The sequence below is a fragment of the Trichechus manatus genome, unplaced genomic scaffold (genome assembly GCF_000243295.1).
Source record: "Trichechus manatus latirostris isolate Lorelei unplaced genomic scaffold, TriManLat1.0 scaffold00003, whole genome shotgun sequence".
NCBI classification, from domain to species: Eukaryota; Metazoa; Chordata; class Mammalia; order Sirenia; family Trichechidae; genus Trichechus; species Trichechus manatus.
Window position 1 is genome coordinate 17,435,038 of NW_004443939.1, and position 27,550 is coordinate 17,462,587.

The window sequence follows — 27,550 nt, forward strand, 5'->3', positions numbered from 1 at the left end:
TGGTGATCTGCCTCCATAAAGATTACAGTGAAGAAAACAGACTAGCTCAGTTCTATTCTGTAACACATGGGGTAGCCATGAGTAGGAATCGACTCCATGGCAATGGGTATTACTCTTAGAATGAAAAGAACTAACTTTATGGAGAAAGAAAGCTGGAGGCTGCTGGGGGAGGGGGCTTGCTTTACGGAAACTACTTAATTTATCAGCCAGGCTTATAGGGACTACAACCTTTAAAGACAGAACGGGTGGCTACAAAAGGAGAGAAAAGTTGGTCAAGTCCTTACAGAACATGTAGAACTAGTTTGGTATCTGAGAGGGCACCTGAGAGGGGCTTAGGAGTAAAATGGCCCAAAGTGTGGTCCCCAGAAGAGCAGCATCAGCCTTCCTGGTTAGAAATGTACATTTTTGACTCAATCCCGAACCTACTGAATCAAATACTATAAATGGAGCCCAGCAACCTGAGATTTACCAAGCCCTCCAGGTGATTACAATGCACACTGAAGTGTGAGACTCAGCATTTCTCTAGTGAAGACCTGTACTTTTATCACACAAAAGATGATGAACATAAATTGATAACACATAACCAGCACTTTCCTGGATCTAAATCTAATTACATACAACAAATTTATTCATTTACTTCACAAACTGTCACTGTGCTTCAATTCTGTAGTAGTCAATAAACTCCACGTCGGGAATGAGACCTTGTAGTAGACTCTAGCCAGTACTGCTATTCATTACTATGATTGCAAGACAACTCCAAACGATACCAAATCAGTATTATATAATTTATGGGCAGTGTATTAGTTTTCTGTGGCTGCTATAACAAATTACCACAGATTTATGGCTTAACACAGCAGAAATTTATTATTGTTACAGTTCTGTAGTTCAGAAGTCTTAAATAGGTCTCACTGAATAAAATCAAAGTGTTGGCAGGGCTGCACCCCTTTCTTTAGGGAAGAATCAATTTTCTTGCCCTTTCTTGCTTCTACAGGCCACTCACATTCCCTGGCTGTCAGCCCTCTTCCCCCATATTCAAAACCAGGAATAGTGGGCCGAGTTCTTCTCACATTGATTGCATCATGCTTACCTCTTCTTCTCTCTTCTATTTTTAAGGGTACTTGTAATTATACTGGGCCCATCCAGATAAATCCAGGCTTTGTTGTTATGACTTGCCACTGAGTTGATTCAATTCTGACTCATGGCAATCCCATGTGTGCAGAGTAGAACTGCTCCACTGGGTTTTCAAAGCTATGACCTTTTAGAAGCAGATCGCCAAGCCTGTCTTCCAAGGTACTTCTGGGTGGGTTTGAACTGCCAGCCTTTCGGCTAGTAGTCCAGCACTTAACCATTTGCGCCACCCAGGAATTCCTAAATCCAGGTTAACATCCTTATTTTAAGGTCAGTTGACTGGCAATCTTAATTCCATTGCAACCTTAATTTTAATATATTCACAAGTTGCAAAGATTGGGTTGAAGGGGTCATTATTCTGTCCACCACAGGTAACAAAGCAAGATGGCCTTGGTAGTACAATAAGAAACTGAACTCAGAGCCCAGATATTAGAATCAGGTGATGTAGCTAGGGCAAAGGCAGTTTTTGCAATCAAATTAAGTAAACAAGCTTAAGTTTTATGATGACATAATTGGAGTAAGCATCCATTTCAAAACTCTAGTGACTTTGCAGGACCTCACCCTGGGAAGGCATAATATCACCACCACTGAAACACATTTCCCATCAGTAAACCTAGGAGACTATGGAAGCTGCACTCACTTACCATTCTCCAGCTTAAGGTCCTCTGATATCCTTACTTAAAATACATCCTTTGAGCTTTTTACTAACTGTAACTAGCATAAGGCTTGCATGTCAGAGTGCTAATTTTTGCAAGCCTCAAGCCTAGTCCCCAAGAAGGTATTTTATAAACAATGAAAACAAAATTTTAAATTATAGCTCACTGATATTTATTTAGGATACTGATTTCTACCTGCAGAACAACGAACATTTTTTAAAGTAAATAGATGTTGGGGTTATTCGAAAGTCTGTAATAACAGGACTCATCTATCAATAAAAATGTGAAATAGTATCTAGATATGTGAAGGACATTGTAGGGTACTTTCACAAATGCCACTTCAAGAAATTCTGATCCTTAAAAATAAACCTCCCAAGACAGTTTTATCTTCATTTTACAAATAGAGAAATGTCGGCTCAACATAACAAATACATCATCTAAAAAAAAAAAAAAAAAAAACTAATCGCCTGTGGAGAATCATTTAAATACTCTGAATTTACAAACGATTGATTTTTTAAAAGAATAATTTTAGTTTAATAATTATATTTGTAAGGCAAATGGGATTTGTAAATTTACTTAATTCTTCCTACCAAAGGATAAATTAATAGTACCTTACAGAAAGTTTATCTAAATTCCAGATGAGTTAATGGGCTTCTGCATAAACTCTAGGAAGAAAATAAATCAATTCACTTGTGAGGAGTAAGTCCTTCAGACAAGCCAGACAACCATAGTTTTCTCTATTCCTTTCCTTGCTGGGCCTCAGAACAAACCACCGCTTCCACTGAGGACTGCTGCTTGTTAGCAGGGTTAGAAAGAAACAGTTCTGGGCTAAACCATACCCTACTCCTCAGGAAGTCAGGGGGGCATGATGCAGTAGGATGCTTGTTAGCGGGGTTAAAAAAATACAATTAGTCACTTAGGCTGGGGACATAAAATAGCTGGGAGAGGAGGTTTTCTGAGTTTCCTCAACTATGGTGCAGGTGGGGCCCATACAGCTTAAGCTAACAGTCCACCTAAGTGTATTTACCTGGCCAGCGGGAGACCGGCAGTAGGTAGGTTCCCATTTAAGCCTCTCACCCATGGTACAAAGTGGGGTATGCAAGGAAGAGTTATCATTTCTGCCCAGACAGCTTTTGAGGGGGGAATGCTCGTGATGGAACTTTTCTGGTTGTATGCTCTCAGATTCTTATAAGTAATAAAAGCTATTTTCATCTGCTAACGTGTTCAGGCTCTGACAGGAAGGATGTGACGTTTATGGAGCAATCCATATTAGTTATTGGTGCCCTTTTTCTAATGGCCTCCTGGGTATCTAGAATTTGGGTACAACCTGTGAGCACCACTCAGACTGGAGTGTTGTCTTACAGTTATGGCATGGTTGAGCAGGATGTGTTGTCCTACACCACTCCAAAATTAATACACTTTTAATGATAAGGTTTTTCTTTTACGCAAAAGAGCATCCTTCTATATTTGAAGTATCACAGACAAGAAGCATCACAAAACAGCTGCCTTTTAATGAATTTCAAATATTCTAAGATTATTTTAAAATTGTAAGTAACTTCATGCTTCTGGATTGTTCGGTATCCTCAAAACAATCAGTTTCTATTGTCAAGTCCCCTCATTTCAGCACAAAATTTTCAACTTAATCTACTAATATCTCTTGAATAAAATAATCAGCATCGTTTCAGTTTTCACTGATTCACTTTCTACCTATAAATTGAGAAGACAGTAGTTAGTAAGAACAAGGAGAGCAAAGTTGAAGAGGAAAAAAAAGGCAGCAATGAAGTGGTCCAACTTTGTCTTCAGAGCTCTAGGAGATATAGGGGCAATTAAATCCAATTCTACTCTGTTGCTGAAAAGGCTTGAACCCTGTCTTAGGCTGGGTTCTCTAGAGAAGCAAAACTAGTGAAGCATACGTATATGTATATAGAGAGAGGGAGACAGACTGATTTATCTCAAGGAAATGGCTCACGTGGTTGTAGAGGCTGGCAAGTCTCAAGTCCGTGAATCAGGCATCAGACCGGAGGCTGCTTCTGACTCACGTAGCTGCAGGGGCTGATGAATCTAAGATTGGCAGGTAAGATGGCAGACTGCTGGCTCACAGGCTGTGGAAGCCAACGAATCCCAAAATCGGCAGGCAATATGGCAAGCTGCTAGTCTATGTCCCCAGTCAGATGATGATGAGCCAGATGCAGGATCCAGAGCAAACAAAAACAAGCAAGCTTTGCCAGAACTTCCATATATACTGGATGCAGGCCACATCCCCAAGGAAACTCCCCTGACAACTGACTGGCTGATAATATTAGATCACATCATAGAGGTGATTATATCGCAAAATAGAGGATAACTACATCATTACATACCTGCAAAATTATATCATTATATAACTGCCAAGCCACATCATTATATAACTACCAAACTATATCGCTACATAACTGCCAAACCACCAAGAATCATGGCCCAACCAAGTTGACACACAACCTTAACTATCATAGACCCCAACCCCAAGAAATTCTGATTTAATCAGCCTAAAGTCTAGCCTGGACACTGTATTTTTTAAAAGCTCAACAGGTGACTCTTATGGGCCTCTAAGGATGTACACATGATGCCCTTTCATTGACCATCTTTTCACTGAGAAAATGCTTTATTGCTTATAGAAAATTATGCCTTGGTAAGGAAAAATTCTTGGGCCCTTTAATAAAATTTCCATTACCATTGTTTTAGCAGAGTTTCTGGAAAGAATGAAATTAGATGCATGAATTCAGCCTGCCACCTTTGCACAGAGGTTGTGTAGCAGAAATGTTTGTACATAAACGTAAGTTACATGAAGTTCATCCTGGTTTTGGGGGTCGATAAGAATTTGATTATTCTAATTCGTGTCAGAATAATCAAAATTTTCTGGAGAAGAAAGAAAACTCTTGCACTGACAGGGAATAAGAGTCTTACAAAATCATTTTGACAATATATTTGAAGGGCAAGATGAAAAATGAAAACTTCTGAACTTGCAATTTTCTTATTCATGTAACACTGACAGACGCAATACAGTGCTAGGCTAGGTGGTAGGTATATAACAATGGTATCATCAAGAACCTGACAAGTCTATGAAGAGGGAAATGAGTTTAAATAATAATAATTACAATATTGCACAAAAACTGTAATAGAAACTTTCAAAGAAAAGTGGATACAGGGGAAAAAATAACAAACTGTGCTAAAGAAACAGAAAGAGGTTAGGGAAAATACCTACAGCTTGAAAACACTTTTGAAGAATGAGTAGGCAGGGAAGGAGTTATTTCAGGTAGAGGTAAAATTCAGACTATGGCATGTAGTGTACTTTAAGTAGTCAGATATGGCTCTGGCACAGGGAGACGTTAGAAAGGTAAGAACCTGACGCTTTTATGTTATATTGTTTAAACTTATTCTCTTTGTACTGGGTTGACATTAAAGGATTTTAAACAGGGGACCTGATATCATCACATTTTTATTTAAAAAAAAAAAAAAAATTAATCTGAAGGCCAAAGAAGATGAAGGAATATTGGTCAGGAATGAAAAATACCCTTAAAAGAAAAACTGATAGCATGTAATTTACCACCTTAAAATGTCCCCCAAAAATCTTATAATAAAAAAGGAGAATGACACTGTTTCATATTAGTACAATGGTATTTTATAGTATAAAAAAAGGGGTTACACATTCGGAAGACTATTAAAATTAAAATTAAATTTCAAAATTTTCAAAAAATAATAAAAATGTACACTGGTGAAATAATATGTATAACAGGCTTGTTTTAGACTTAATTTCTTCAACTTAAAAGAACTTAGATGTTTTTGAAGCTAGGGTAATATTCATTTACCCTTCATCTAATCAACCAATCAATAAGCATTTACTAAATGCTCAAGATGAGCCAGGCCCTTATATTCTGGCAAGTAAGACCAAACTGCAATAGAGTATATTTAAGTACTGAAATACAGACTTCTAATAACCTGCTTCAAGGCAATAACTTGAAAGATGTACTCAGCTGAATTCTGTAAAATAAAGGCACCTAACAATCTCTAAAACAAAGAATAAAAATAAAAATACTGTTTGTTTTTCTTCCACCCTGCCCTCCTACAGACTCTGCGTTGGTCTTATGACTTACTTTGGCTAAATTAGCAAATGTAATGTGAAAAGCACCTACGCATTGATATTTGCCCTCTTTCATGCTGCTCTTGGGGACTCTATGACCACTATACACGAACAAGCTAGGACCAGCCTACATAATGAGCAACCTGTGTCTCAACACTCAAGCTGATGGCCAGTCAACTGCCAGACATGTGAAGGAAGCCATCAACACCAGCTGACCACTGACGTATAAGTAAACTTCAGCTAAGTCTGGCCCCGACCAGAAGAATAACTGCCCAATGGAATTCAGCCCAAACTGCTGACCATTGGAATTGTGAGCTAAATAAACAGCTGTTGTATTAAGCTGCTAAGTTTTAGAGTAGTTTGTTAGCAGCAATACACTGGTATAACTAATTTTTTGTCTTAATGCTTTATACCATAATAATAGACATGAAATAAGAATTGGGATATATGGGAAGTATTAAACATTAAATTTATAGTATCACTTTCACTTTTGCTGCATGCTCATGCTAAATGAACATATCCTGAAATATGTATTTTTTTTTTGTTAGAACTTAGCAAAGCTATACGTGCACAGTAGATAATCAAATGTCTGTCATTATGTTGCCCAAAAAAAACCAAACCCACTGCCATTGAGTCATTTCTGACTCATGGCAACCCTACAGGACACAGAATTGCCCCATAGGGTTTCCAAGGAGCGGCTGGTAGATCCAAACTGCCAACCTTTTAGTTAGCAGCCAAGCTCTTAACCTGTGTGCCACTGCCACCCAGGGCTCCACCCAGTCAATAGAACCCATAAATATACCATGAAAGTCAAATTTTGCTCCTATTTCAAAATCAAAGCACTAGTGCTTATTGAATCTTTGTTATTATGTACACCTACTCCTCACTTCTTGACTATCTCCTTATCCAACATTTCGCATTTACAACAATAGTAAAAAATCTACTACCTATTTTGCACATTAACGACGTACTTTTGGCAGTAACGAACACAGAGGCATGAGGCTTGAGTAATATTGGCTGTGATAGTTAAGGTTAAATGTCAGCTCAGCTGGGCCATGATTCTCAGTGGTTTGGCAGTTATGCAATGATGTAATTTGGCAGTTATGTAATGGTGCAGTCATCCTCCATTTTGTGATCTGATGTGGTCATCCTCCATTTTTGCATAATATTGGTTTCCACATAATGACCTAGTCTTTGGAAACTAACCATGTCGATACCATGTAGATAAGTGAGAAGTACTATAACACAAATCAAAGAAATTAAATATAGAACATGATCATTGTGAGTTTAATGATGTTTTATAACTTCAGCATACTTACTGCCTGGATGAATTCCGAATTACAGCCACACCTTCCACAGACCATTTCCTCTAAATATTTATACTCAAAGTACCTTTAAATTTACTATTAAAACATCACCAGCCTTCATATTATCCTTCAAAATATCAGGTAAGAAAAAAAAGCACCTCTGATTTTGCTTCGTAGATATTTTAGGACTTCTTGGGTTCCTTTCTGGAAGAGTGGAGAAAAAGATACACATTCACCAAATCAGTATACGTGTCTGAATTTCAAATTAAAAACAAAGAGCTGAATTCTAAACATACTTACATTTAAAATTTCTCTTCGAATGGTTCTCAAAGGATTTCCTTCTAGTGCCAAGAATTTCAGGTGAAGGTTTCCCAATGAATAGGGCAGACTATAAAAGATTAAACTCATTTCAAGGAAAACATTAGATATAATTCAACCAAATAGCTGACCATAAAACTAACAATGTAGGACAAATTATGTATCATGTAACAGTCTCAAAGGAGGCCCAACCAAAGTAGTCCTAAAATATTTCCCTTGTAAATGAATGCTGATCATGTAAAACAAAAATCAGATTTGTTTTGAAAACTGTCATACTGAGATTGCTAAAAGAGAATCTGAGCTATAAGGTATTTGTTAAAGTGTATTCAGTGCTAACAAGTAAATGTTTTAAAATATAAATTTGAATGAATTAGTGATTCATAATGGCCATGCCCCACTGACACTAAATGTTTTAATTTTGTCCTTTGAGGAAACAAAATTCTTTCTAAATGAAAAAAGATGACAAGAATAAAGAACAAAACTACTTTCAATCACCCAATTTATGTTTTCATTTAATCAGGAAAGTCATTTTTTTATCTGATGACACAAAAAGATAACCTGTGTTTATAAATATATTCAATATCAATAAAATTTACTAAGCACCTACAATGTACTAGACATTGGTGTAGGGATATCAAGGTCCTTGCCTTTAAAGAGTTCTAACCAGAACATAATAAATAAGAATTATCATACATTGATGGTGAGAATACAAAATAGTATAGCCATTTTGGAAAGCAGTATCTTTTGAAGTTAAATATACACTTACCATACAACCTAGCAATCCCACTCCTATGTATTTACCCAAGCAAAATGAAAATACTGCCCGTACAAAGACTTATACGCAAGTGTTCAGAGTAGCTTTATTCATAATAGACAAAAAACTGAAAACAACACAAATGTCCACCAACTAGTGAAGAGATCAGTAAATTGTGGTATATCTGTACAATGGCATACTATTCAGAAAGAAAAATGAATATACTAATACACACGACCACATGAATGAATCTAAAAAGCTTTATGCTACATGAAAGAAGCCAGATACAAAATTTATATACTGTATGAGCCCATTTATATGAAATTCTGGAAAAGGCAAAACTACAGTGACAAAGTATATCCATGGTTGCTAGGGGACTGAGGTATGGGGAAGGGACTGACTGCAAAAGGCATGAGGAAACTTTGGGGAGATAGAAATGTTTTATATGCCTGTGGCAATAGTTACATAAATGTATACATTTGTCAAAAGTCATCAAATTGTACCCTTGAAATTGGTGAATTTCATATGTAAATTATACATCAACAAATAAAAACATATAAGATAAAGGGTAAACTAGCAAAGTTGCTATGAGAATAAAGATGTAGAAATGGGGGGTAAGGGAGTAAGAGTAGCAAAGCCTGGATTTGGATCTAAAAAGAGGAATGAGATTCTATTAGACAGTGAAGCAGGGAAAGGACATTCTAGGATTTAGAAACAAAATGAAGACTCAGTATCTTTATGGTTCAGTGTAGTCAAAAACCAGGATGCCTCTGCGAGAGTGAAAGATAATAAAGAGAGAATGATTAAGTCTGATTGTGAGATGCCCTTGAATGTTATGTTAAGAAGTGTGAACTTTATCTGGCAAGACTGTGCTTACCAAACTGTTTGTTGGAACACCAGAGGCATCCAAATCTCCTAGGAATTATTAAAAAGAAAAAGAAAAATTCTAGGATCCTACTGATTTACTGGGATGTCAGAAACTGTATTTTTGGTTTTTCTTTGAAGCTTTTCAAGTGATTATGATTTACAGCCTTATTTGGGATATAGTGCTATAGCAGTGGAAAACCAACAAAGCTTTTTAAGCAGAAGAGTACATGATAATTGTACTTTATAAAAACTACTCTGGTAGCATGTGGAGAATCAATATTTTAGTTACAGAAGATTCTAGAGGGGATGCAAAATGGCTCAAATTATCTACTATCTAGGCAGTAGGGGATTGGGGAAGAGGAAAGAAACTAATACTTACTGTCATGGATTGAACTGTGTCCCCCAAAAATATCTGTCAACTTAGCTAGGTCATGATTCCCAGTATTGTATAATTGTCTACTTTTGTCATCTGATGTGATTTCCCTATGTGTTGTATATTCTATCACTATGATGTAATAAGATGGATTAGTGGCAGTTATATTGATGAGGTCTACAAGATTAGGTAGTGTCATAACCCAATCTCTTTTGAGATATAAAAGAGAGAAGCTAGCAGAGAGACAGGGGGACCTATACCATCAAGAAAGCAGCACCACGAGCAGAGCGCATCCTTTGGGCCTGAGGTTCCTCCACTGAGATGCTCCCAGACCAGGGGAAGACTGATGACAAGGACCTTCCTCCAGAGCCAACAGAGAAAGCCTTCCCCTAGGGCTGATGCCCTGAATTTGGACTTGCAGCCTACTGGACTGTGAGAAAATAAACTTCTCTTTGTTAAAGCCATCCACTTGTGGTATTTCTGTTATAGCAGCACTAGATGACTAAGACACTTACTAAGTGCAATTATGTTCTAGGCCTTGTGAGATATTGTTGTTATTAGGTGACGCTGAGTTGTCCAACGCATAGCGACCTTATGTACAACAGAAGGAAACACTGCCTGGTCCTGCACCATCCTCACAATCGTTGCTATGCTTGAGTCCATCATTGCAGCCACTGTGTCAGTCCATTTCGTTGAGGGTCTTCCTCTCTTTTGCTATCAGTTACTTTATTTAGCTAATTTTGGGTTTTGTTTTTATTTTAAATGTTTGCTTTCTACTGCCTTCATTCAGTAAAGTTAATAAAACTTCCAGGGGGAAAAAGTTTATTTGTAAATATTTATAACATGCAAGAGACTATTTCACTTCTTACTTGTTAGATAAAGCACTTATAAGGATAGCCAGGTCAATTACTAATGTTGCCATATGCAGGAGTTAGTGAAAAGAGTGGTTGCTATCAGAGTATTCAAATCTATGGTCAAGACATAACATATACAATATGTACACTGTGAAAACAATTCTGATTTTAAAAAATATTTATTCATATATACACATAGAAAAAAATCTGCCTTGCCTAACTTCTCCTTCTGTGAATAGCAGCCTATCTTTCCGGCATTCAAGCTCAAAACCTCAGACATCTAACTGGTATATAAACCCAGGTAAGTCTGAGTTTAATTTTTGTAACAGTAAAATAATTCTATCTCTAAATATTAGGGTTATATAATTTTTTATGATTCTTTGATCACTACCCTCCTCCCCGCCACATTTACAACACAGCCAATCAGTTGCTAAATGCTACTTATTCTAAGTCATCATGCCTCTCACATCTGTGCTCTTTTTTCCATTCTCATTGTCACCACAGTACAGGTCCTCATTACATAAGAGATAAATCTACAAAGCTGTCAACATAGCGAAATGGATATAGCAAGTGCTTCTTAGTGATAAATATTATTTTTTTTTTTAGGGTCAACAGTGTATTTTATTGTATATCTTAGATTTATAATTTCATATATGCTTTTAAAGCTTCAATTAACAGTTGACTACAAAATAAAAAATATATATGCAGCAGTGGTTCTCAGGCATTGAATTTAGAAGAAAATTGGAGCAAGTTTTTCCTAGAATTTAGTGAATATTACAAACCATGACAGTGGAATGTCTCCTGACGTAGCTGCCTTTTTGACTGAATTTTATTACAGTGAATAGCTTCGTTGTTGTGTGCTGCTGAGTCAATTTTGACTCATGGCAACCTTATATGACAGAATAGAACTGCCCCATAGGGTTCCTAGGCTGCAGTCTTTATGGGAGCAGAACGCCAGGTCTTTTCTCTTGTAGTGATAAATATTATTAGATCAATTTAATAAAGTTTTATTTAGATTTCCCACCTACAAAACCACTCCGATCCAATGTATGCAACCCACTACCACCAGATTTATTTTTAATGAGATGATCAAGTTGGTTCTGTTCATAATGTTTCAAAAGCTCCCTACTTCTTAACTAACGAAAACTCTCTTCTCAGGCATTTCAATGATCTTTTCCATATGACCTCAACTTACCTTTCAAGCCCTAAATTTTCACAACCTCTCTATTTGCACCCTATTCACCAGCTCAGCTTGACTGCTTGCTCTTCTCTTAACATACCATGAAATTTTCTGAACTCCCAAAGCTTTGTTTGTGCCCTTTCATCCTGCGGAGTGGATCTAGTAGATCATTCTTACCACCTTACCTCTGCATTTGCAAATCCTGATCATCTTTTAAAAATTACCATAATGGAGACTAGGGTGAGAGATAACCCTGAGAGTGATGACTTCTCAATTTTTGTGCTGTAGGCAATTAACCTGACTTATCCTAGTCCCAGCCCTGAAGATCATCTAAAAATATTACTTCTCCCATGAACTTTTTCCTGATTCCTCTCAAGAAGCCCCCAAAGTATTTTATATCTCTTTTATGGCTTTACATTCACTTAATAATTTCAACAAGTATTTATCAGGCACCTTCTATGTGCCAGGCATTGATCTAAGAGATGGAGGTAGAGTAGTGAAAACAGATAAAAATCTAACCTTCCTGGAGTTTATGTTCTAGCAGGTTAAAGTAACTTGTAAATATAATATACCTGATTCTATTAGCATATTAAGCTAGCTACCAAGGACAAAATCTAATTAATCTTTTATATCTGCACATATACACGTACAACATATATTTACAGGATTCAATTAAAAAAAGATCTGTGTACTTCTCAGAACTATTTTAACTTCTGAATTATAATCAAATACAGGCACCATTTTTTATTCATTTGATCTCTAAACTTACCTACTAATATCATTGTTACTTAAGTCAAGTCTTTCCAGAGACTGTAGTAGTGTGATTTCATCAGGAACAGATTTCAACTTGTTATCCCTCAGGTCTAATACAAGGATAGAATTCAGATGTTTAAGATGTTCTGCTCCTAGTATTTCAATCTGGTTTTCACCTACGTGCAATTCCTGAAAACCAAAGATTCAGTTTTATACACTAATAAAAATTGAATTGTTGGTACTCTTAATTTCAAATCATTCAAAACACATGGGGGAAAAAAAAACCAACTTTCTAATTACTATTGTGGTTGAATTTTCAATTACATTTAAGCTATTTTACAGCTAAAGAAAGATGACAAAAAAAATCAGGAATTTCTGGCAATTTAAAAATCATTAAAGGTTTAATCTGATAGAAATTTCAAGCTTACAAATCAAAGCAGAGAAGGGAAATGATTTAGTAGTCATGTACAGAACTGAAAAACCTACAAATCCAAGAATTATACCGATGAAAAATTAAAGTTTTAAAATAAGGCATTATCAGTTTAAAAAAAAAGTTATTTTATACTATGATCAATTTGTTATGCAACATTTTCATTAGTTATTGAAAATTACATATAATGATTTCCCATTAACAGAGTCTATAATTATCAGACTGATAATTAAACTCTGTAAATGATAACTTATTCAGTTCTTTTATTCACTGGCAACATTTTGTTTAAAAGAAACTCTTTTGACACTGATGCATAAAAGTATACATGAAAGAAAACAAAGCATGGCAAAGTTAGAAGACAATATTAACGCTATGTACTCAAAAACAAAAGAAAGCAATTGATTTTACACAGACTGTTTATGATCAGGTAAACGTGAAAGGTGGCCACTTACAGAATTAGATACATAGTCCTTACTGGTATTCCAAGTCCCCTACAGTATGGCTCCAACTTACCATTTTAGTTTTATAATCTACAACTTCTCCACTTATAAACTACTCATCAGAACAAATGGACAATTTCCTATTCTTAATAATTTCTTTTAAAAATATCTATTACTAACAGTGCCAATAATATTCCAACCAAACCAAACTTACTGCTGTCGAGTGGATTCTGAGTTGTAGCAACCCTACAGAACAGAGTAGAACTGTCCCATAGGGTTTCCAAGGCTGTAAATCTTTACAGAAGCAGACTGCCACATCTTCCTCCCACAGAGCAGCTAGTGAGTTCGAACCACTGACTTTTTGGTTAACAGCCAAGTGCTTAACTACTGTGCTACCAGGGCTCCTCTTAATATCATTATTTATAGTAAAATTCTTAAAAATATTATGATAGGAAAAATAAAGTACATATAACTAACACATATACCCAAAGTTAAACAAGATTAGCTTTAAAAATTTTATTTTCATACTTAACTTTAGAAAAATATATAGTAACTTAATAATCAACTAAATAGTACCTTCAGTAGTCTACAGGAAGGAAACTGTGGCAGAGAATGTAATTTATTCCTCCGCAAATAAAGTAATTCTAGTGATTCCATGCCAGCCAATTCAGAAGGTATAGTTTCCAAGAGATTTGAATTGCAATCCAAATGCTTTAATCCTGTAATATATAATTAATGGAAAATAAAGATACTTTACTAGAGAAAAAAATAATGGCCTATGCTCATACATATCTTCAAAGAATGTGTAAGTAATCACCAGGAGGATTTATGAACCTATGCCATTGAACACTGCTAATCAGGAACACTACAATACTATCTAACTAAATAAATGTAAACTAAGTATTTTTTACATTTAATTATAATTACAGAGAAATAATGATATTAAAATTAATATTTAATAATAGTCCAGGTCATCTTTGTAGTAGATTTAAAAATAAAGCTCTCCAGTACTCTGTTAAAGTATTCTGAAATGTATAAACTGTATACTCTGAAATATTGTTTCCCTCAATTATTATGCATCTTTAAAATGAAAAAACTTAATATAACTAGAGACATATAAACACACATGAACACTAGTTGTATAAATCGAGGTCAAGTATCGCTGGCTAGTAGTAGCTTAGAAACATCTGTATTTCCAGGCAAGTTGACTTTCTGCCAAAAAGCATTGGATTTCTATGTATTCTCTCCCATTCTACCATCTTTCCATATGATCTTCTGCCCTTCCTGTCTTCCTTCCTTCCTTTCTTTTTTTAATTACATGCTTTCCCTAATGTCTTAACTGTCTTGACAAGACTGTCTACTATAGCTCAAGTAGAATGCCCTTACTTGCAGTATCATATTCTTACCCCTGGCTCTTTCTTAAAGAAAGGCAGAACACAAAAATTGGAAAAAAAGTAAAGGAATTCCTTCCCTTATGACTTCCATAAGCAGTTTTCTCCTTAACTCATATCGCAGATTCCTAAATTTATGTTGTTACGTTATTAGGTGCTGTCGAGTTGATTCTGACTCATAGCGACCCTACGTACAACGGAACAAAACACTGCCTGGTTCTGCACCATCCTCACAACCATTGCTATATTAGAGTCCATTGTTAGTTACTGTGGCAATACATCTTGTTGAGGGTTTTCCTCCTTTTTGCTGACCCTCTACTTTGCAAAGCATGATGTCCTTCTCCAGGGACTGGTCCCTCTTGATAACATGTCCAAACTACGTGAGACAAAGTCTCGCCACCCTCGCACCTAAGGAGCATTCTGGCTGTACCTCTTCCAAGAGAGATTTGCTCATTCTTCTGGCAGTCCACGGTATTTTCAATATTCTTCACCAATACCATAATTCAAACATTTCAACCCTTCTTCGATCTTCCTCATTGAATGTCCAGCTTTTGCATGTATACAAGAGGGGAATAATCTCTTGGTGAACGTGGGTGGAAAGAAGGAATGAAGGAAGGCTGGCTCAAAACCTTAGTCAATTTCTCAGGTATATAATTTTATTACAATTTCATAACCTTATTTTCTCTTCCTTTGTGATATGCCTAAGTATCACTTTGTTGGTAATAATGGCCTGGAAAAAATCTGACTAGTTTCTATCGTTTGCACTTACCATCATAAAATCAATTACTTTACTTTTCTGTAACTATGTTAAAAAGTATTTTTCTAAATGTAAGTAGTACCAACTTCAAATTTATATATTTTAAAAAATAGAGACGATTTACTTTTCATTCTACTTATTTCTGCCGGCAAACTCTTCAGTTGATTACTGGAAAGATTGAGCCGCACCAGACTGGACAGAGAAGAAAAACTAGCAGGAACAGTTGTAAGTCGATTGCTGGAAAGATCCTTTAAAAAGAGAGAGAAAGAATTAATGAATTAACAGATAAATAAATAAATAGTCCCTAAAGAGTATTTTCTACCACCCGTCTGTCAGTTTATCGTACTGTGGTGGCTTGCATTTTGCTGTCATGTTGGAAGCTATGCCACCAGCATTTGGTATTTCAAATACCAGCAAGGTCAGCCATGGTAGACAGGTTTCAGTGGAACTTCCAGGCTAACACAGACTAGAAACAAAGGCCTGCTGATCTACTTCTGAGACTTTAGTCAATGCAAACCTTATAGATCACAACAGAACATTGTCTGTCTCCCTTGCTTTGGATACGTCATCAGGAGGGATCAATCGCTAGAGGAGGACATCATGTCTGATGAAGCAGAGGGCCAACAAGTGCAAAGGAGGCCCTAGGTGAGATGAATGGCACCATAACCTCAACAACAGACTCAAACATGCCAGCAATCATGAGGATGATGTAGAATTGAGCAACATTTTGTTCTGTTGTACCAAAGGTCGCCATGAACCAGAGTCAAAGGAACAGTATCTCCCTATCTATCTAAAGGGTATTTTACATTTCAGAACTCTGAAGGAATTGCAACATTAAAAAAGACTACTTCAGAGGTGATGAGTTTTATAAATTTCACTCACTGACCATTTTAGATCATTAATCTTTTTGATATAATATAGCTAAAGTCCTTTAGATGGGGACACCATATAGCAGAATCTTACTCCTTTTGTGGTAAAGTGAAAACAAAAAGGATACATGATGGACTCAAAATGACTTACGTGCAAATGCTGACTTTGTTATTTTTTAGTTGCGTGCCTTCATATAACTTTCTTTTCTTTTATAAGCCTTAGGTTTTTAAATATATTAGGGGACCAAAAACTACTTGTGATAAAGCACAAAGTAAAGTGTCTACAGATTTTATTATTCTTAATACCCACTGCTATCAAATCAATTCCAACTCATGACAACTCATGAAGTTGCCAAGGATTTCATTTTACTTGGATCCACAATCAACGCCCATGGAAGCAGCAGTCAAGAAATCAAAAGACACATTGCATTGAACAAGAAAAGACCTCTTTAAAGTGTCAAAAGGCAAAGATGTCACTTTAAAGTCTAAGGTGCGCCTGACTCGAGCCATGGTATTTTCAATCACCTCATATGCACGTGAAAGCTGGACAATGAATAAGGAAGACCAAAGGAGATTTGAAGCATTTGAATTATGGTGTTGGCAAAGAATACCAAATATACCATGGACTGCTAGAAGAACAAACAAATCTGTTTTGGGAGAAGTACAGCCAGAACGCTCCTTAGAAGCAAGGATGGCGAGACTTTGTCTCATATACTTTGGACATGTTATCAGGAGGTACCAGTGCCTGAACAATGACATCACAGTTTGCAAAGCAGAGAATCAGCGAAAAAGAGGAAGACCCTCAATGAGATGGATTGACACAGTGGCTGCAATAATGGGCTCAAGCATAACAATGACTGCGAGGATGACACAGGACTGGGCTGTGTTTTGTTCTGTTGTACACAGGGTCACTATGAGTCTGAACCGACTTGATGGCACCTAACAACAACAATAGCAACCCTATAGGACAGCATAGAACTGCCCCATGGAGTTTCGAAGAATGTATGTAAATCCTTCCAGAAGCAGACTGCCATCCATCTTTCTCCCACAGAACAGCTGGTGGTTTCAAACCGCCAACCTTTCAGATAGCAGCCCAATGCTTAACCACTGTGCCACCAGGGCTCCTATTATTCTTAATAACATGATTAAAATAATATTTTTATTGCTTTACGGTTTTCTCTATTTAAGCTGAACAAAATGAAAATTTTGCCAGGAAATGTGGCCATTTTGGGAAATAGGGAAGAAAAGGCAGGCGTTGGAGGGATTATCTGAACACTCAGAGAACAAGAAGGCAAGAGATGCCATAGGGAAGTTAAGCGGAAATGGATATAGAAAAGGGAATTGCTATATGCTAAAGATAACTTCCTCTACCCTGCTGTGCTGTAAAACCCTCTGAATAACAAAGTCATTCTCACTGCCCTTTTCCCAACCCTATTCCTGAATTAAAACTTAAGTTGATTTAATAAAAACAAATCTCAAATTGCTAATTTAGCAATATAACTCAAATGAAGTTTCTGATAAGCTAGTCATAAACTCAGCTGTCCAAGTTCCCAGGATTTGACTCCACCAGTCTGATGAAAAATCTCACTAGCCCTAAATTATATAAAAATCAGAAAACCACAACTTACTAAATCTTCTAAACTGGAGAGTTGTTCAAATCCCTCTGGTATGCAAGTTAGTTCATTATGCTGGAGATACAGGCCCTTCAGGTTTCTTAGATATGTAATTTCTTCCGGGAGTATTTTCAGTTTGTTATGGCTGTTGATTGATAAAATAAATGCTGAATAATTTGGTGACAATACAATAAATATTTATCAAAGTTGTAGAGGCATTTTTGCTAACCAACTACATGGGCTCATTTACAAAGTGAAATATGATTACTGATTTTTAAGTACTTATCAAACTTCACATCCCAAAAGTATACACTCATTAAAATGACAGCCATCTAGAGTAACCAAATTAGCAATTCCAAAGAAAAATGAAAGAAGAGAGGGAGGGAGGGAAGAAAAAAAGGTTTTAAACCAAACAAATAATTTGTGAATGTGTGACTGCTTGCTTACAATCAATTCTTAATTTTGTGTGTAATATGAAACAACAAACTGAACTCTTAATTATATATGACTTTTAGAATTTTGACAAAAACATATGTACATACACACTACAATGGAGTCACATTTTATGCGGGCATTAGGTTTTAAACTTAGCACTGCAGGCAAAAACAGCTATTTCTGTTTGAGAACATGGCATACTAAGTTGGATGTAATATGCCACTCCACTATTCTTTGTACTTGGCCTTAACTTTTCAAAAAGCTCAGCTCTTCTGTGAATATACTCAGCACCCCGGTTCAGGGGAAGTCTCAATTCGCTAAGGATGATACACCTACTGATAATTAAGAGATGTCGGAATATGTTTCCAACTTTATCCCAGCTTAACGATTCACCTATCAATTACACTCTATTTTCATGCCACATACAGTTACTTCACAAATAGCAGGAAAAAAATGGGGGAAGGGGGATTACAATAACCCTAAATTACATTAAAATACAACTAGTTGGAACAAAAAAGCCAAAAGATATCTTCTAAAATAAGAACCACTAAAAATTGTTAAAATTGGTTACCACTGTCTGTTACTTAGCTGAAATCTTTGTTAGGGAGTTAGCTGGGCAGAGATATAATTCTAGCTTTATACTTCTTGCATCTCCTTTTCTCACTTAATTCCTCCACCCTAACATTCACACTCCTAAGTGTTAGAATCTAAAGCGAAAGCCGCACCCACTTCACGCTCCCTCTCTTCTTAACCTTACCCACTCTTGTCTTTGTAGGCAACATCTATACCTTTTTGTAAGGGGAAGAAGTTCTGATAGTTCTAAACTACTAGCACTATTTTATGTGTAGATATTTTTGCTGAGTTATGGTAATCTGAAGTTTTTCACCAAACAAAAACTGTCATTTGAGGGACTGTTTTCCCTCAAACCAGTTAACTTGCCTCCAGAAAACTGAGATTTGATGGTTAGTTCTGTAACATATCTACTTCATAAGTCAAGGTTTTTCAAAGTATATTAAAGCATTTAAACTTTTTTTTTTACTAAGTGAAATCTTGCCTAATCCCCAGTATACAACAGTACAGATAAGGCAAGGGCATTCTTTCTTGAAAATCTAGGTGTGTACTGGGGGGCAAAAAGAGTTACCTAGAGCCTAGCCACCTGGCCTCCAACGTGCTTGTCCATGATAGTATTAGAAGCAAATCTGTGGAACCCAAGGAGCCTTTGAAAAAGTTTAAAAACTACTACTATAAAATTTTTCATCACTAATGAAAACATCTAGATGTGTTTTAGAAGATTAATGTAACAAAATCTGAGATGTCAACAAAGATGTTTTCTAAAATCTAAAATTATTTCATAAAAGTGAAAGAAGAAGTATTTTTTAAAAAAATCAACCAGCCCTAAATTCACAGGATCAGAAAACACACAGGTAATTCTAAAACCAAAAATAATCTGTGATTTAGAACTCAAAATTCTTATTCTGCTTTAACCATTTTCGGAGACAATATGAAGATACTTTCTTAGTCTAGACAAGACATTTAAACAATATTAGATTTACATACTTACAATAGCAATAGGAGAAATAAATAAGCTTAAAATTTACCTGACATTAAGTTTCTGAAGATTTTCTAGCTCTCTTATAGCAGAAGGAAGGGATGTCAGCTGATTATCATGTATCTAAAAATTATTAAAAGACAAAGTCAAAATTTTAGTCTTAAAATTAACCATATATGTACTTTCCATTGGACCAAATTCTTTAACAATAATTCTGTTATTTGAATTCAACGGCAACAAGTTGAACTACTGGTAATTAGCTCTGTGTGTAGAAGAGGAAAGGAGTTTGAATCTGACCAAACTGCTGTTGAGAAATCATGAAGTATTAAGTCAACCATTTTAAATATTACAGTAAGAAAAAAAAAATCACCTCATTGAGTGGAATTTTTATTTCAAATGAGATAAGGGGTTTAGGAACTAACGACACCCCTCATGGTATGCTTTATGCCAACATACACAAAAAAAAAGTATATTAAAAGGAAGAGGGAGACTTTTTTTGTATCCTCACAGAATCATACTGTTTTCAAGCTGATAAAGTCAGAAATTGAACCCTGGTGTTTTCACTGACTCTGCACTTTTAACCATTCTGCTATGCCTAACACAGTATTTTTTTGTTTTTGCTTGCATTCTACCAATTGAACATTGAAGGTTTTCTGCTTATCAAAGCCTGAATTTACCTCTGGAGTCTCTTAAACTAATGACTCATATTTATTATCAGTCAACTTACATCAAGAAAAGTCAGTGCAGGGAGGAGTCTGAGGTCATCTGTAAGTGACTGAAGTTTATTGTTTGATATGATTAGTTTGGTCAAGTCCGTCTGCTCCCACCATCGCTCAGTAGCACCGAATGAAAGATTCTGATTAGCTTCCTCAGGGATATCCACGTTTATTCTCCAAACACATTGAGGCACTATTTCAACCATCACCAACCCCCAAAAAAAGACGAAAACAAGAAGTGAGATATTAAGTGATATACTCTGATAATTGTTATTTAACATCATTGCTTGTCTACTGAAATAATTCATGTTATTGAAAACACTTTAAGACTGTCAATAAATCAAACAGCAATGAATTAAGGCTAGATTAGAATGAAAGTTTATTTTAAAAAAACTAACTAATATGTATTTTACACAATAGATCACACTTTTCAACTTCATTCAACTATATCAGGTATACACTCTGCACAGCCCACTGTGGTAGACATACAAGGCAAATAAAGCATGGATTCTACCCTGAAACTAACAGAATGATGAAGAAGGCATTGAAATCAACATTTATAACATAACGGTATAATTTTTATAGCAGAAATATACACTAAGGCTGAGAGAGGGCTGGTAATAATAAAAATAGCTAATAAGAGCTAACATAAATATCAGGCAACGTTCTAACATACTAACTCATTTAAATATAACAACTCTATGAGTTAGTATGTACTATTACTACGCCCATTTTATAGATGAGAAAAACAGGGCACAGAGAGACTGTAATTTGCCCAAGGTTATACAGCTAGTAAGTAGCAGAAAATGGGATTCAAATCCTAGTAATGTTACACTGCCATCCCTCTTAGATAATATTTAGGAAGAATATCTGACTCTGGTAGCTACTCTATGTATTTTCCCTGCTATGCAATTTTATTTTTTACTACACTATACAACACTGTGTTATTCTAGGAAGCAAATGACAGCAATTCCTATAACGCGGCAAATAAGACTGTATAAATTAAACAGGGACAGTCCATGTGGTCACTGTAAAACTTGAAGCTTCAAAAGCTATTAGTACGTTGTATCAAAATTATTTTAAACAAAGTCTTCAATTCCTTGATTAAAGTAGGACTACATAGAGGTATAATTTAGAATTTTGAGCTGATGTTAATCATGGCTATCACTGGTTATACCCTGCTGCTATTGTATATCATTTCAAAACCATCAGAGATTAAATGGAAAGGTATGGTCAAAGTTTCAGGTTCAGAACGCTGAAGTAAAATTCAGGATGTGTAATCTGATTAGAATGGTTTTATAGAAGCAAAGTTCCTAAGATGCATGTGACTTCTACTTTAAAAATAAAAAAAAAAAAGAGGTAGCCATGTTCATATTAGGATAAAATATAAGATCTCTCTCCCACTCTTTCTCCCTGATTAGGCACTCTCTCCCTTCTCTACTCTTCTACTGCTGAATCTCCAGCAAATATAAATACACAGAATGTGAATGAACCTGTATTTTGCTTTGTTTTTAAAGCTTATTTTTAAAGCAAAGCAAAACCGAAAAATTCACTTCTTTCCATTCTTGAGAGCAAAAGCACTATAAAATCTGTTATTATTATTTTGGTGTGTAGGTATAGATGGTTCCGTGGGAATGAGAAAGAGATGAGCCTAGCAATTGCCATGTGAACTTGACACCAAAAAAATCAGTAGAAATGGGAACACTTATGTATTTGACTAAAAATCAGTGTGACTATTTTAAAAAAAAGCTATCAGTATGCCATATAGGTTTGTGTCATCACCAACAAAAGGCTCCAGAACAAAAAAGACAAGACAAAACAATGAAAAAGAACATGTATGGAAGAAACTAATATGCTTAATTCTGCTTCAAAAGAAGATATGCAGACAATTTCTGCACACATTTTTCTCTAACACCTATACTTTGGTACATAGTGGTGACCGCACTTAAATAGCAATCTAACAACAAATTGCCTTTTTGGGGGATAGGAGAGTGAGGAGCACAAGACACTGTTACAGAACACAATACAGACACTTGGTACCCATCAATCACACTAAATGAATGTTAACATTTTATCATTATTACTTCAAATATTTTTGTGAACAAAATCGGTGGGAACTATCAATGGATAGAGAACTGCTGATATCCTATTACTGGACATGTACCAATTTGCTTTCCCCCAAGCAATGACTTATTGCTCATTCTTCACTAATCATTGTGAGGTATCCCAATTTCTCCTAGAGCTCATAGCATCAAGGTTCATGTCACCTTTGCTACTTATAAAAACTGAAGAACAACTGAAAGGTATAATCTTAACTACTGAGGAGTTCTGTGGAAGCATTGTAAAAGTAGTTTACCAATCTATAAAATAGAAACTATCAGGTAAAAATGAACTTCAATATGTATTCCAAATATGAAAAAAATTGCTATGGAATTTTTTCTTTATATTAACTTAAAAATTTACATGGAGGGACAAAAATGTGTAGTCATTAAACTGCAGGCACAATAAACCATGTGATCTAAAAATCTTTTTTGACTTTTTTTTGGACAGCTACATACATATAGCAATTGATCACCCAAGGTATACAATAGTAATTGTTTCCTTAAGGTAGAAAATCATCCTTTCCATTAAGGTCTGTATCCTAGTCTGTCAACTCCCATCTTTTAAAAAACTATAAACATTAAAACTAAGATACACAGCATTTCATCATGGATAGACCATTGACCTAAGAGTCAGGAATCTCAAACTCTGGTTAAAGCTGTGCAACTAATCAAATTGGCCAGTAACCTAGTATCCCTAGTCCCCAATTTCCTTGTTGATTAAATGAGACGGCCTCATTATCATTTGAATGCTAGCATCCAACAACAGTAATACAAAAATTCTATATGCTAGGTGTAGGTAATCTTTTTATAACAGTCTATCCAACATTCACTGAACTGTCTATCCAATTATGAACACTTTAAAAGCATGGACCAAGAAATAAGCTACCATGTGAAGGATCAGGAAAAGCTCATTGGAAAACATTACAATTTTCTCCATAGTGCTTTATTCATGACCACAATGGCCTCTGTACATTAAACAAAGCCAAAAAATCAGACCAAACCCATTGCCATCAAGTTGACTCAACACATGGTGGCCCCACGTGTTACAGAGTAGAAATGCTCCACTGGGTTTTCTTGGCTGTAATCTTTATGGAAACAGATTGCCACACCTTTCTCAGACCTTTCTTCTGCAGTATCACTGGATAAGTCCAAACTACCAAACTTTTCGTTAGTAGCCAAGAGCAAATCTCTTGCATTACCCAGGGGCCAAGAACTCCCATACTGACAAACCACGATACTGCAGTCTTTAAAGTTTAATAAGAAAAAACGTATACACACACGAGAGGAAAGTTAAACAGTTATATGGAAGGCATTAACTCAGTTCGACAGCAACTAACAAAAACAACTCAGTTGCAGTTTGAGATTGATTCAAAGGATATATCTTTGTGGTTTAGACCACTTGAGACATTGTTACGTTAGAAAGCATGAAAGGAACTGTTCTGTCCTGAAGTCCGGTGAGAATACTGTAAGAAAAATAAAATGTTTAAGAGATGAAAAGGAAACATTTTTATCAATCTCTCTGAGAGAAAAAAATGTCTGAATTTATTGCTGTAACTTGAGGGTACATTCAGCTGTATAGTAAACATGATAAACCTCACTGAAACTGTTTAACACCATTCTTCATAATTTGTATTCTTCCTGGGACAACATCTATGACAGATGACACTCAGTTTTAAATTCATATTTAAATTTGCACTAATTCATTAAACAATTTATAAAATAATTGGAATTCATAATAAATAACTTAGGATATACATCACAAGAGATCAAGACACTAAAGTTTAGAAACTACTATCTTAACGGATCAAGAAACAGGAATGGGGTTTTTCAATTAGCTATCTACTTCCTTGTTTTATAATCCACACAACTAGACTTCCTTGGATTTCATACACTAGAAATTAAATGTTCACCTCAAGATTTTGTCATTATATATAAATTAAGGCACTTTCTTTTTGCTTCCATTTTTAAGAATTATCTTAGGGATTAGCTTGTTTTGACAAAGCTACTCATCTGGAACTACTTTTTTTTTTTCCTGGAATTATTTATTATTAAAATAATCTGCATACTCTGGCTAGTTAATTCTAATTAGCTGCTTAGAAACAACAAGTTCCATTCAGACAACCAGTAGTCAAGATACAGAATCAAGCTACATAGTAAAACAGAACATGGTTCATACAGATTTAAGGATGACTAGTTAAAGTTCCAGTAAACATATGGTTTGTGTTACACTTTTTCTCCTGTCATAACAAACTGCACATCCTGAATAAGGCAAATTCGCATTACCCTAAAGCAGGTATCATGCCTTCTTGAGGCCTAGGAGCCCTAGACTCAGTTACTTAATTCCACAAATGGAAATTAACCAAACTCCTCTCTTCAAGACAAGATAGCCTTATATCCATATTTGTCTCTCAAATAATATTGTTTCCAAACTAATTGGCTTGTTTAACAAATTATCTACTTACCACTTTTCCTGTCAGTTCAACAGTGTTGCTTCTTTAGAATTTATAGCACTGTTTTGTTCCAAACTCTGGCAACTTCGACTTTTCCTCAGTTTCAGGTGAGTCATACAGAAGCATCCCTACATTAGTGTTCTGCCACGGTCGTGCAACCAGAGAACAACAATTAATACCTCTTTTTCTACTCAATCTTCATTTTATCTGGTCCAATGAAAAAAAAGCTACAATATGTATATTGAACCAAAGTGATACTTCATGTTGCTGTTCATAAACAGAACTGTCACTTAAAATTCCCAAAACATTTACAATATTCTTCCTTGAAGTTGATTATTAACAGTTATTTCTGTTTGTATATACTTTTCTAAATATGTTATGGAATTGACACTCAAAATGATGACTTAAAAATGTTGACAATATTGGAATGTTTAAGTAAATTCTGGTAGTCATACCATGAATATTATACAGCCATTAAAAATAATCAGTTTTTTCAAATGACAATAAAAAATGTACAAATATGTAAACTACAAATACCACAAGCCTCTCCCATTTACATCTTTTCCCTCCAATGAAATACTGTACTCACTCATTCAAAGTCATTTGAGTACCTAGTATGTAATGGGTATTGTGTTGGGCTGTTTATACAGTAATAACCTAAATAGTCCTGATCATGTCATCATGGAGTTGAGTTAAAATTCATTTGCTTCCTAAAACTTTAATAGACTAAATCACCTGGGTCCAGTCTGTAAAAACACTCCAACACACACACCACTTAGCATTTGGGAATATTCATTCATAATCTTATTCCTTCCACAAATACTTAATGAGAATCTACTATGTACTAACCAGAGTCCGTAGGCGGTGCAAAGTTAACACACTCAACTGCTAACCAAAAAGTTGGAGGTTTAAGTTCACCTACAGTGTCTCAGAAAAAGCCCTGTGGATCTACTTCCAAAATAACAGCCATTGAAAACCCTATGGAACACAGTTCTATTCTGACACACATGGGGCTGTCATGAGTCGAAGCTGACTTGATGGCAACCACTATATACCAAAGCACTATTTTGAGTGCTAGGAATATGAACAAAACAAAAAACGACCTCCTAGAACTAACATTCTTGTTGGAGGACAGGGAAGACAATAAGCAAACAAATAACATAAATTCTGGCAGTGACAAATGCTACTAAAATAATTTAACAGGTAAGAGGACAGAGTGTTAGTAATAATATTTTTAGATACGGTAGTTAAGAAGAGTCTCCCTGAGCAGAGTCCTAAAGGAGGCAAACAAGTGAGCCTTATGCAGGTATCTGAGGAAAAGTGTTCCAGGCTTTGTGAAAAGGAAGTGCATATGCACGTCTGTAGTTTTTAATATCTATGTTCCCATTGATTTAAAAAAAAAAAAAAACTCTTCAAGGTAGAGCTGAGATCTTATGTCATATATATTCTTTCATTCATTCAGCCAGTATTTGTTTGCATGGTGTACTTGACACATGGCACAGTAAGAAAGTATCATTAGAAGGAAAATGGAAAGCTTTTATCACAGATAGTCTAAACACCTGAATATGAGTAGAGGAAAACATTACAGGAAGAAAGCTATTCTCTCTCTTTTTCCTACACAACAGATAATCAATCAGAAGAGCATCTGGCCATCCATTCATGGTATTTATGGTAAAGGCTTGTTGGCCTTTACCAGGTTTTTCAGGATGGCCCTAAATTCAAATACTTTGTATGGCATCTATACAGAGCCTTAATTTAGGAAATACACTTATTCCTTTAATTAAGACTCTGTCCAGTAGCACACAGAAGAACTTCTTGGCAGAGGATAAATAGCATTCACTTTGAGCTCACAAAGGGGCAGATAAAATAAGCTTTTAGCGTTGGTAAGTGCCCTTAGGGATCAGTCCAAGCCTCTCAAATTAAGAGGATAAAATTGAGGGCCAAAGAAACAAAGAATGTGCCCATCATCTGATAACTAGTTATACATTATGTTGTTTATTCCTTAAAATGGGAGAATCACAGAAAGCTACCCGTTTAAACTTTGGCCATAATCCCAGCAAGGTCCCTTCATCAGGGATCAAAGAAGGGAAGGAGGATCAAAATGGGACTGACCAAGCCAGGTGAAATATGATGAGTGCCTGGATTAGAGCACAGAGATACCGGCTAGGATCCTGAGACAAAGATGGCCAAAGGAAAGGGAGGCGGACCGGGCAAGGGCTTCCGAGAAGAAGCGGGTCGTACCGCCGAATCTTACCTTCACTAAGGTTCCTACCAGACAGGTTTAACTGGCCGCTCTTCCTCGCCGCCTTTAACAGCCCCTGGGGTACTGAGGTAGTGCATTCCCTCCGCTCAGCTCTGAAACCTGCCCGAGGATCCCACCCCGCTGCTCCCTTCAGGCGCGACATGTTCAAACCTCAGGTCACAGAAGCGGCAACCCAACCCATGACGCTTAAAGGAAGCGCCGCTGCTGGGCCCCTCCCCTCCCGCATGC

At 35.9% G+C, this 27,550-nt stretch overlaps 1 protein-coding gene across 2 annotated transcripts in view; it reads right to left on the minus strand.

Annotated features, from left to right (window-relative positions):
• The window catches only part of LRRC40 (leucine rich repeat containing 40), a 61,665-nt gene extending 34,150 nt beyond the window's left edge, over positions 1 to 27,515 (minus strand). The window contains exons 1-9 of one of the 2 annotated variants that reach the window (XM_004369048.2): positions 27,314 to 27,515; positions 20,519 to 20,700; positions 19,841 to 19,914; positions 17,823 to 17,952; positions 15,450 to 15,573; positions 13,754 to 13,896; positions 12,324 to 12,496; positions 7,509 to 7,596; positions 7,367 to 7,412 (exon numbers count right to left, since the gene is read on the minus strand). In XM_004369048.2, the coding sequence (XP_004369105.1) occupies positions 7,367 to 7,412; positions 7,509 to 7,596; positions 12,324 to 12,496; positions 13,754 to 13,896; positions 15,450 to 15,573; positions 17,823 to 17,952; positions 19,841 to 19,914; positions 20,519 to 20,700; positions 27,314 to 27,464 (1,111 nt within the window). In that variant the 5' untranslated portion in view covers positions 27,465 to 27,515. Of the gene's footprint in view, positions 1 to 7,366; positions 7,413 to 7,508; positions 7,597 to 12,323; positions 12,497 to 13,753; positions 13,897 to 15,449; positions 15,574 to 17,822; positions 17,953 to 19,840; positions 19,915 to 20,518; positions 25,201 to 27,313 lie in introns of both variants that reach the window. The other variant, XM_023730989.1, reaches the window with a different exon arrangement.
• Between the last annotated feature and the right edge of the window lie 35 nt (positions 27,516 to 27,550).